The sequence below is a fragment of the Scomber scombrus genome, chromosome 17 (assembly GCF_963691925.1).
Source record: "Scomber scombrus chromosome 17, fScoSco1.1, whole genome shotgun sequence".
Lineage (NCBI taxonomy): Eukaryota > Metazoa > Chordata > Actinopteri > Scombriformes > Scombridae > Scomber > Scomber scombrus.
This window is the reverse complement of record NC_084986.1, coordinates 10,524,612-10,537,280: the sequence shown is the minus strand read 5'-3', so window position 1 is coordinate 10,537,280 and position 12,669 is coordinate 10,524,612. Positions and strand designations below refer to the sequence as shown.

General features: G+C 41.8%; 1 protein-coding gene across 1 annotated transcript in view; it reads left to right on the top strand.

Annotated features, from left to right (window-relative positions):
• Positions 1 to 12,669, top strand: part of pak5 (p21 protein (Cdc42/Rac)-activated kinase 5) — a 35,278-nt gene that overhangs the window by 12,849 nt on the left and 9,760 nt on the right. The window contains exon 3 of the mRNA XM_062436927.1: positions 8,718 to 9,557. Within this exon, the coding sequence (XP_062292911.1) occupies positions 8,718 to 9,557 (840 nt within the window). The remainder of the gene's footprint in view (positions 1 to 8,717; positions 9,558 to 12,669) is intronic.

The window sequence follows — 12,669 nt, the reverse complement described above, 5'->3', positions numbered from 1 at the left end:
GATGTCATGTCCCCCATGTTTGAAAGCAGTGCTGCACTGTTTAAGGGAGGTGGTCCCACTTTCTTTTGTTCTTGTCAATGTTTTAGATATTTAGTTACAATCAAATGCTTCAATATTTGCCTTTCCTTCATCCTTTTGTACATAAACACATCTACACATGCATGCATATGTGTACAAAGACAAACATTTGCTGTGTGGGATTGTAATCTGCTTTATCAGAATCATTTTCAAGTCAGCTTTGATTAGAAACCCCCAGTGCACAGCCTTTCTTCACCATGGTGAGATGATGGTTATTAGCTACTGTAACTAACAGGCAGCAGGATGGCCTGAGGAAACAGGTCAGCTCACAGCCTATTAATCATGGAAATGCTCCAAAATTCACTCCTTGAATAATCCTGTTCATGTTTGCTGAGACCTCGTCAGTAGTTCAGCTAATAACATGTCAAGAACTCAGCGAAACTGTTCTGTGAAATCCTCCTCTATGTAATAACAGGTGGGTCAACCTGTCAGCCTGCATGCAGATCTGAGGTCATATTCGAATGGGTTTTGAGGTCAGGATTAGTCGTTCTAATTAATAACTAAGATCCAAGATATGTGCCTCAGGGAATCTTATTACAAGAAGCCTCACTGTACTTTGTCGCTTTATCAGTGAAATTAACATCCACATCATTTTATTCACGGTTATTTAATTCACAATATATGTACTGGTTAAGAGACGAAATACTGAGTCAGACCAGCAGAGAGCAGCAGAGCACAAGACACCTTGTAATTCTCTCAGTTTACTTCACAGAAAACACTGTTGCCACAGGCTTTCTGGCTTTAGCATTGCTCGACACTACAGTGTTTTGTTATTACTCTTGCATTCATGCAGTCTTTAGGATTTAACCCAAAACAGTACAAGACTTAACTGCTGTTCTGATCAATCAATCAACCTTTTTTTCTTTTATATTTTATAGTTTTATAGTGTTGTCTTGTCTTGTCTGTGCATCCAAAATCTGATCTGATTTTATTCCTCTTTATCATAAAGCTCCGTTGTTTCCCAAACACTATTACAAACTCATCGGTGAGCCATACTGTTGCACTGGGTGACATATTCATTTGTATGAAAATGTGCATTGTTGTTTATTTTGAGTCAGTCCCAGGTGCACTGTACTGTTCACTCACTAGCACACAAAATGTGTATTAATCCGCAGCTGAGAAATAGTGCCCAGCATATTCACTATTCTCTCCTGTTTATTCCATTTGCTCAAAAGTACTGTGCCCAGCTGTTTTAGTCAAATACTTGTTAGAAAATGTAGCTACATATTCATGACCAGATTTTCTTCTTCATTATGAACTAATGTTCTTGGGGCTGTGCACCACAAACACGGAGGGGAAGTCCAGAAAGTATTGGAGTAAGATAGACTAACATGGGAAGTTAATTTCTCTTCCCATCTCCAGGTTATATATGTATTTGCAAGTGAACTATAAATGAAATATTTTATATTTCCACCTCAAGTTACCCAAACAATCTGTTTATAGAACCTGAGAAATCATTTTGAGTTATATTAAGCTAAATATGGATATAATAAATACAGTACAATAATGTAGTAGTGTATGTTTAGTGCAATTTTGATACTGATACTGTCATGTTTTGCTATTCCAAATAGAGAGCAAAAACAAATATTATTTAAAAAAAATACAATACTCATCTGGGAAACTATCAAATTGTTATCACCTCACCATCATAGCCTTATCATAAAATATTTTATTAACAAAGCCTTATATAATGGAGCATAAACTACATTTGGGTTTTAGCAGATTGGTGCATTTACACATTTCACCCACCAGAGGGAGCTAGAGGATAAAGACACCCTAATGTCTGCATTTACCTAAATTGAGTGAGATTATAAATCCACACTATGCATTGTTGTTAATATATAAATCTTTGTCTTGTACAGTATCACTTAGACCAAAGAGGATCCTGATACAGAGCAGTGATTATACAATGAGCTATTTTCATCACCTTATGAATGATGGACACTTCATTTCACACAAATAATATAACTATTTGTACATGTATCACCTGTGGTAGTTGTGTTATTTGATCAATCATTAATCAGTACTGTAGGTAATGTTCGGTCCTTATCAAAACAGCCAAAGGAGAGTCGTGAGTAGTCCCTTTGTCTGCTGTCTCAAGGGCTCTCTGATATTATCTTTCTCAGACGGCAGTGAATAAGCTTGTGTTACAAATTGGTCACTGATGCAGAAGGATACTGCACTCCAGGAGGAGCAGCAGCAGCAGCAGTAGTAGTAGTAGTAGTAGAAGTATGTACTACTGGCGGTGTGTGGTCTGTCATAAGCTACTTCTGGGGACAAATTTCTTCTTAGGACCAGTTAATTGGGGACAGCTTATCTGTTTTGGGACAAAAAATGTGTTCCCAATTGGGAATACGCTGATTTTTTTGTCATTGGTTAAGGTTCAGGTTATGATTAGGCAAGTAGTGGTGATGGAAATTAATGTAAGTCTATGTAATTCCCCCAAAAGTGACCATGGTCTGGTGTGTGTGTGTGTGTGTGTGTGTGTGTGTGTGTGTGTGTGTGTGTGTGTGTGTGTGTGTGTGTGTGTGTGTGCGTTTATATAAATACCCACGTGTGCTTCTCTGCAGTGTGAGTCGTGACAGAGAGAGATTCACAGTGTATAGATGGTGCCTAGGATTCAATACAAAAATAAGGAAAGAGAGAATTGGATGGAGGATGAGAAATATTGCTGTTGTAATCAGACATGTTGTCTCATTGTACTTCAGTATATCACAGCATGTCAGCGAGCATGTCCCAGTAAAAAATCTAATTTCTATGTGGTCGTGTTCTGGCAGGACTGAGAGTTTAGAGTGGGTGTGTTGAGTAGGCGATACTCTGCAGTGTGTGTGTGTGTGTGTGTGTGTGTGTGTGTGTTTCTGAGAGAGAGAGAGATAGAGAGAGAGCGGGGGTGTGGTAATGAGCTTTCATGTGTGACTAAATACCCACAAAGGGGAGGAGTTGCACCTCTGCCTCTGTGTGCGTGCGTGTGTGTGTGTGTGTGTACGTGTATTTTCATGTCTGTGTCTCTGTTGTGGATTTTCACTTCTGTCCCATCCCACATCCACAAAAATACTCCTGTGCCGTCCCAATCCTGGAAGAATGACTCCATTCTCATCCTGTTTTGTTTTAGATGGTTTAGTCTTAAGGTAATGTAATGATTTTGATATGATGTCCTCGCCATGCATAAATTACTTTGTGTTTTACTGCACAGTTTTTTATTCACACCACACCTTGTCAGCAAACAGCAACCAGAGCAGATCGTTTTTATTCATATTAAATACATTTAAATATAAAAACTGACCTATTGTTATTTTAATTCCAGTCCTGCCCACTCCTGTTGATTTTGTTTCCTGTCCTGTCCCAGTCACGTAATATATAGTGAAATTGACTCCCATACTGCGGGAATCCCACAGGAATCCTGGTAACCCACAGGAGTCCTGAAAAACTATCAACCTCTAATCTCTGTGTGTATGTATGATATACAGAAGTGTTTCTGTGTGCACATCCCAATCTATCCAGAGAACAGATTACATCACGCTGACGTCAAGGTCAGCTGTTCTCCCGATAAAGATCAGTTGGGTTAAAACCATGCCTCTTTCAGTGTGTAGCTTTAAATGAATTACTCAACACTGGCATATATATGGATTGGCTTTCTTGCCCAGAGTTAGATGAGAAGATAGATAAAACTCACTTATTTGTCCATTAAATATATAGCTACACCCAGGAGTTGGTTAATTTAGCTTAGTATAAAGACTGCAAGCAGGTGGAAATAGCTAGCCTGGCTCTGTCTGTAGGTTAAAAAAGCCCAATAGCACACTCAAAGCTCACTTATTAGTACAGTATGCCTCATTTTATTGAAAAAAAAAAACAAACATGTAAAAGTGTAGAAACTACAACAAATCAAAGACCTTTTGCTAAAGAGTTTTAGCAGTGCAAGTATGAATAGTTATGTCTTTGGACAAGGCTAGCTGTTTCTCCCTGTTTAATATGAAGCTGTATGAAATGGCCGATAATTTCATATGAAGCTACAGCTTCATACCTTTTTTTATGAGAGTGCTATCCTCTAATCCTCTAAAATACCTCTCAGCAATAATGTGACAGAGCATTTCCCAAAGTGTCAAGCTTTAATACAGTGTCTGGATACTCCTGACTCTTTCCAATGAGAACTGCTTTACTCTTAATAAAGAGCTAAAATCTTTATGTAAACAAAGTACAAGCAAGCTTTGTCAAAGTATACTAAAATGTCATCTTGAAAATGTCAATAAGAATTAGTTTTTAGTTTGACAGTTAATTAATTTTCATAAGCCTCAGAGTAAATGAGCAAAATTCACCTGACAAATGTGAATGCTGCTGTGATTTTATAATGCTTAAAAATGCTTCTAAAGCAACAGCCATGCAGCAGAAGAGCAGAACCACTCCTCTGCCTCCTCTACCTCCTCCTCCTCCTCCTCCTCCAGCCCCTCAGTCGTCCCGGGACCCTGCTGGCCAGTGAAGCACAGCCTCCAAACCAGGGTTCTAGCTAGGAGTCACAGGAAGGGCAAGCTCATTAATTATCTCTCCTTCTCTCCATCCTCCCATCACACCCTCCCTTCATTACCAGCAAGGTTAATCCCCCCTTATCTCCCAATGAGCCTCATTTTTCATGGCTCCCTTTCTACAACGCCTCCCTCCCTCACCCCTTCTCCATCCTTTCCTCTCTGCGATTTCCTCTTCCTCTTCCTTCACAGCTGCAGCTCAGAGTTTCTTTCGTCTACATTGCGATTGCTCGTTTTCATCCTCCCACCTAGCTTGTTTTTGGTCATTCCTCAACCACATACTTTTATTTCTTCTCCTTCCTTTCCATCTTTCATCTGATCTTTCTCTCATCTCCTCTCCTCTCCTCTCCTCTCCTCTCCTCTCCTCTCCTCTCCTCTCCTCTCCTCTCCTCTCCTCTCCTCTCCTCTCCTGTGCTTACCTTGAACAGGCCGTGGTGAGTAGAGAGAGTAGATCTATTACAGCTTATCACTAAAGGACAGGCCAACAACGCACACCGGTGAAATATGGCTGCTGTCACAGCTGCCGCTGAACACGACCCGTGCACAGAGCTCGCAGAGCTATAAGGACAGGGGGAAGAGGGGATAGGAGAGGGGGAGGGGGGTTCGGAAGCCACTAGCAGCCCCCTAATTCAAATTAATGGAAAGATTTTCAGGCTTGATGCCGACCGTTTGACACTGATTTGGCACACAATTAACCTTGTCTCCCTCTCCCCTCTGCACCCTCGTCACCCCCTCGGTTTCATTTGCAGCCGTGTTCTCTCCAACTCTCTCTCTCTCTCTCCTGTACCTGTCACGCTCCTTGACACAGTCTTATTGATTATGAACCAAATGGAGATGATGATGTTTTATTAGATAACTGACACTCCCTACTGTTGTATGCCAATTGAATTAGCTCTGAATCACCAGCATCCACGTAGCGTAACATTATGTGACTTGGCATCATTTAAGGTTACACACAAAGAACACCATTTTGAAATTCAGAGCACAGTTTCATCATTAATGTTGCATTGGCATTGTTTTGAGTAAAATGCAGCTTTACACATCAAGAGCAGAGTGTATGAGTAGTGATTTTCTTTGTCAGGTCTATGTACTGCAACATCTGTCCAAAGCATGATCGATTTCCACTCACCGACCTGTTTAAAAGACCATCCGTCCTGTAGCCTCAGCCTCTCAGCTAGACTTTATTCACTGCTTTTATAGGCCATTTCACCTTGGGTTCCAGTTCACAGCGCCAAACAGCCTATAGCTCTCAAACAGAGGGGCAACTGGAGTGTAAAGAGAGAGAGAGGGGGGGGAGGCGCACCAAGTAACAAAATAGAAGGAAGAGATGATGTGTGAAAGAACCAGCCTGAGTAATAGTAGAGGCTTGTGAAGAGAGCTTTCTTTTAGTTCGAAACAACTGTATTAGGTTCTTTAAAAAAAGCAAGTTAATAGTTAAAATGGATCGTCTCCATGGTAACCCACACAATTTTTTCAAACATCTGTCATTAGTTTGCACTGCACGCCCACTGTATGAGATTAAGCTAATTTCTAAAGAGTAAGTGTGCACAGATTAACTGGGAGTAGTGACCCCACCCGGGCATTATTGATGAATATTGATGCGCAATATTGATATTAAGGTATTTGGTCAAAAATATGGTGATTTTGTCCATATCGCCCAGGCCTGCAATTAAATATTAATAAATAATAATACTGCTTTTATTGACTGTGGTAGCCTGGTTGAGCTGAGATCTGATAACATGTGTTTACATGCACACACCTGTATTCCAGTGTAAGCTTCATATCCTAGTCTAGTCTGAATATGCTGGCTGGAGTATTCTGATATAAACCAGGAAACGGTTCTTTGATAAGTCTCTACCATGTGTGCCTTCAGCTCAAGTTACGTAGTATATAGTCACTAAAACAACACTATGGGCACACCCCGGCAGCCTGCTGGTCAAGAGGCATGCCATATAATCAAATCACTCTCTCCCTTTAATTCATGTCATCTCTCCACTGTCCCTATAATATAGGCATAAAACGCCTCCCAAAATATTTATATATAAAAAAATAAAAGAAAGAAATGATAATCTTCTGACTTTGGTTAATTCCAAATGTTAGTTGTATTGTCTCACATTTTCTTTTCTTTTTTTTTTGTTTCAGTTTACTGATGATTAGATGGATAATCTGAATCCTGCAGAGTGGTGAATGCAGCATACATGTATGCAGACAATCAGAAACCTGGATACTGTTTTGATGATGTAAACAGGGATCTGAATTAGCAGTCCATGTAAACACCATGATCAAACCTTGATAAAACTGTAAACCAGGGTACAAATATGCATGTAAACGCACTGATAGACGAATGAGATGAGAGGAAGTGAGTGTGTTTGCAGTGACAGTTTGCAGGTAGCTAAGTAAAGGAGTCTAGATGTATCCCTTTGTCAGCACAATGTTGCGAAGAGCTGATGATTATCCCGGCTTTTCTTAGTCTGCCTCAGCACATGTGACATGGGCAAACTACAACAGAGGCAAGTATGACAGTTATATGACTGGCAGCAAGGCGTGAATGCTGTCAAAGGACTTGCTGATGTGACACTGTCAGTTGTCCAAGAGTAATATTCAGCAAACACCTTCAGAGGTGAAGTAGATGAACAATACGAGTTTGTTTGGTATCTTGGTCGGTTTAGATCAGGTTTTATTCATTTTAGTTTCATTGGTTATATCCCCAGATCAAATTCTTACTTTTAGGTATGACATTTGCTTGTTTATTGATACTGTTGTTGACTTATGATGCATACCACATACGCTATGCAACTGCATTCGAAATTCCTCATATTATGATGAGTGTGTGTGGTACATTTCTAGCAATGGCCTCCACAGCGGGAATCAAACAGCTGACCATTGAGACCATAAAAAACATCAAGGTGGAAATAGAGTAAATACACAAAATAACATGGCATGGGTACTTAATTCTTTCATAAAGCACACCAAGTATGTTAATCCAGGTAAAAGTGAGTAGAGGACAGGAAAGCTTGGATTTGTAAGACAAATTGTGCAAAATACAGCGAGTGTCAAGATGTTGACTCTTTACTGTATGTTTTGTACGCTTACCATACAGTATATGGATTTGATACTTCATGTATTCAGAGGCTGTATTATGCGAGAGTTTAAAATTGAAATGATCCCTACAGTTGGACCTCTCAGCATTCAGCAGTCATGCAGCATATTTCTATTGTACTAATGCAATGTCTCCTGTAACATCCAAGAGCTAGAGATACAGGTAGATAAAAGCTATGCGTCTGGCTTTTGCTATTACTCTCATGATTTTTACTGTGTGGAAGTGGTGATCCTTGTGGTCTGCACCATAAAAACAGGATATGTGCACACATACCCATGCACGCACACAGGAGTGTAGTTCAATGAGTGCTGCTGTAGCACCAGTTCCCCATGACTCACGACACAGCCGTGTAAAGGGCTTAACACAAGGTAGGAGGGGATAAGCAGCACCCCTGATGTTTAAGCTGCCTTTGCTTTGAAGCAGATGTGAGCATGTGTGTTCGCTCCCTCTCCCCCTCGCTCTCTCTGCGTTTGTGTGTGCAAGCGCATGCTGGTGTGCCCATCTACCTCACGAGTGTAAAAACCAAACGTCACGACTATTAATGTATCCTGATCAGCCCACTGAAAATGAAGCTAATCTGTTGTGAGGGAAATGGGGCAGGAATTAGCTCCTTCAATCCACCACTGGTTTCCTTTAAGCATCTAAGGTATCCCATCATTTATCTCCATGCATTCTCTAGCTGCATCCCAACTCACAACAATTAATGGTTGTGTGGACTGATATCTGCCGTTCTTTCAGATGACAACTACCAGCGTTCATTTATTGCAAGTGATGATTGATTTCATACTTGTCACAACGCCCTGATACACATGAATTGAAATTCCAGCCTGAATGGTTATGTTTTTATGTTAACCGGATTGGATTAAACAGGAATTTCAATTCATCTCATTCAGTTTTCATCAAGAATGATTGAACTCAAACTGAATGTACTGCAACCCAAAGTATCAGGGCTGCCTCCATCACGCTCTCAAACAGCAGGCTCTATTGTATGTTAACTGTAAACATGTTTTTTCTTCCTCTAGACCATTGTTCGAGGGAACCGGCCACCCAAAGATGCATCCATCAACGGCCTGCTGGAGGAGTTTGACAACATCTCAGTGACACGATCCAACTCCCTGCGAAAAGAGAGCCCACCAGGCCCCCACCAGGCTGGAAGCACTTCCAAACCCTCCAGCAGTGGTCATCCCAACGCCCCGGAGGAGAATGGCTTCAACCACTACTACTCCCGCTACTCCTGTGACCTGGACACCTCCAGCAGGGACTTCTCTCTGGATCATGGCAAGCCAGGCTTCTCTGTAGACGGGGACTGGGCCATGGGGAGGCACTATCGATTCACCAAGCAGAATGGCCACTCGCACCCCATACGCAGCCCCTTCTACCCTGATGCCATGCCCCAAAAATCAGACTACGGCAAGCTCCCCCCAGACTACCACACCTACCTGGAGAGCAAGGGGCGTTCAGCTGATGAAGTGGCCTCCACAGTGGGGAGCGGGGTGGGCTCCAGCGGTTACTACCGAGCATCTGTGGGAGGCTCATCCAGCCAGGACTACAGGGACACTTCAGTAGGCACGCCATCTCGTGCCTCACTACACAGCGAGCAGATAAACTACCCAGACAGCGAGTGGAGCTACGGCGGCCTGCGGGACGAATACGATAAACGACCCAAAAGTTCTTATGTGACACAGACCAGCCCCACACCGGCTATAAGGCAGAGATCTCGGTCAGGCTCTGGACTGCAGGAGCCAAACGTCCCCTGTGTGGCCAGTGGGGCTTTCAAGAACCCTCCTCAGGCCCACCCATACAGCTCCTACACCTACCCTCGCCTCTCAGAGAGTCTCACCAACTCACAGACCTTGGCCAAGGTAACTATGCCATCACAAAATGCAAAAATGTTGCATTCTATTACATTTAATTGTTTAATAATTTTAAGTACTATTTTTGTCATTCAATTATGAACAAAATCAGGACAGGGACTTTGACAGTGTTTACTCTAAACTGCAGAGATTATTCTAAAGGCTACCAAATTACAGTGACTGTCTGGGAAACATGGTTTAACTCAAGACTCCATACACCACTGACAATAATTATTACACTGATATATTCCCACATGTGCCTCCCTTCCACCTGCAGTCTCTTTAAAACATTTAGTCCCTTTACTCTTTGTCTCTGCTCAGTCTCTCTCTCTGTGTTTCTAGTTGTCTCTCATTGTCTCTTTATACATTTCTTCTGGACCTCCTGCCAACTAGATGGTGTCAGCTGATAATCTACTCTTCCTCAAAGGAGGCAGGCTGCCACATCCAGAATTGCCTCTCTTCAGTAGCCACTGTCTCCGAACACAGATTAATTAATGGTAACTCTGACCATCAGTCAGATAGCTCTGAAGTACAGAGAGTTGCAGACTACACAAAGAGAGGCATAGAGGAAAATAAAGAATAAAGAAAGAAGTAAGTGGCAGATATATGCTGTTGCAGGAATAAAGTGACAAAAAGGATAGACAAATAAAATCCTAGAACTAGATTAAATCAGAGTAGACATAATTAAACCAGGATTGGCACAGCACTTCTTATAATGTGTTACATTTACATTTACATTAACAAATGCCTCTTTTTAGTGAAACCAAATGATATTAAGCCATAACAGCAAAGACTTGGGATTGCAAAGAATAAAAACAGGATTACACAAAATCTTGGTGTCAAACTTGGTTCATTTTTGCTCTGTACAAAAGCTTTTTGCACTACAAGCAAACGACAAAATGATTTGTGACTTTGGTCGCAGTGGAGGAAATCAGAATAGTTATGACAAGATGAGATAAAGGCATTGATAATCTCATCACATCCTTCCTGATCAGCCTGATCAGAGGACTCACACAGTGAAATACCATTCATGTTTTTAACACACAAGAGAAGATGGCAAAATTGTATGATTACATCTACTATTACTTATAGCTATAACAGACAATTACAAGTGTGGTTACCCGTGATATTAGTTTGGTGAGTCAAAGAGAAAAAGTTATTAAATTGCAATTAAATTTCTTCTGGGCAGATTTAAATTTATGACCATCTGCATAGGAAAGGTGTAAGATTTTATGTTTGCAAATGATGCCCATGGGCTATCTACAGTATTCTGTATGCAGATAACATGCTAGACAAAGATGTAAATCTATGGCTGTTCCATATATTTGGTCAACCAAGGAAGAGGAGAGAGGAGGAAGGAAACAATGAAGAGCCGTACAATATGTCACAGTCAACAGTATCACAGTGTAACCAAAAACAAGCAGATCTCAAGGTGATGATGAAGGTTATGTGCAAATTCTGACACACCCTATGAGGATAAAATACACTCAGCAGATAAATACATAGACATTTTGAGTATTGATTTTGAGTAAAATTGCCCATGATGCCAAGTTTTGCAGTTTGATTTTGCGTATTAAAGACCTGCAGTGGGATGCTATTGTGGAGCAGTGGGAAAGATTGGGACATGCCTTCACATAGACGAGAGCAAACAAACCATCTATGCATTAGTGGCTCTGTAATACAACCATATAGTCAGTGCTACCTTTATACCAATATTACTGTACATAACTGCAATCGGTCCAATAGAAGAAAGCATCAGAATATCTTACACAGTAGCAGGGGGCAAAATATGACAGGGGTAAGGCACAGAGAGCGTGGTCAATCTGTAAGGTGCTCTCTTTTTCTTTATATCACTCTCCAAAGCTTTCAGTGCTCCATTAGGCCCGTTACCCAGGAGTCTCCAGCACTATCAACAGCTCTCCACCATCCCTCCTTAACACACAGTGAGTCCAGTAGCTGAGAGGAAAACTGGGTTTGCTGATGTAGATCCCAGGGTGCCTTGATGAAAAACCATTTAACCTGCATGCTTCAGTAAATAGCTACTCATACAAAAAAACAGCTACGGAGAATGCAAGAGAAGCAGGATTGGAAGTGATGCCAGAGAAGGTCATTTTTCTTACATATACTTTCTGAGATGTGTGTGAGGAGGCACATTTGCTCTCCCAGAGATATACAGTACTTGCGAGAAATGTAAAGACTTCACAAAGCTAAAAATTCTAAAATATATTAACTTCACTGGACTTTATTTGCTCGCTTGATGATATTTGATTTGATGTGGGATGTGTTGTTAAGTGAAATTTGAAATCGAGTGGAATACAGGCTATAGTGAAGTGCTGGCAGAGGAGTCAATGCACCCTAATTTGCCTTGTGATGTTTGGAGACTTTGCTGCATTGGTAAGGAAAAAACAAGGAGTCATCTGGCAGCTTAAGAATCACTATTCTTCTCGGCTCATGGACCTTGTAACAAATCCACCCCTCTCTCTCCTCTCTCATTCTCTGCCTTTTCTTCTCTTTCCCTCATTCAGCCCACACACACCACTGAAGTAAATCCTTCTTTTTCCCCGCTGTTGTTGGGAGCCGGTGGGGATGTAACAGTAGACAGCACAGAGACTTGGCCACACACAGACACACAAAGAGACAAACATACACACATTCTCTCTCTCTCTCTCTCTCTCTCTCTCTCTCTCTCTCTCTCTCTCTCTCTCTCTCTCTCTCTCTCTCTCTCTCTCTCTCTCTCTCTCTCTCTCTCTCTCTCTCTCTCTCTCTCTCTCTCTCTCTCTCCCTCTCCCTTTCTCTTCCTTCCTCTCTCTCTCTCTGTTTTGTGGCGAGCGTGAGCTCAGTGCCGCAGCTCTCGGTGACAAATTGATGTTGCGGCACTTTCCCTTTCTGCAGCCTTAGCATAAAACTGGCCGAACGATGTTCCACCGCGGAATTCAATTTCACAGTTGAGTTAGGTTGTTGATTACCCTGCCAAACTCAGATTAATGCGCGTTTAACCAACATGGATCAGGAGACCCTTGGCTGACAGCCAGCCAGCGGTGCCGGCCAACGATAGGGGGGTGCGAGACTGGGTTGTCCCAGCAGCACCTCCCCTCCTCCCCACACCTGCTGGAGGGTGATT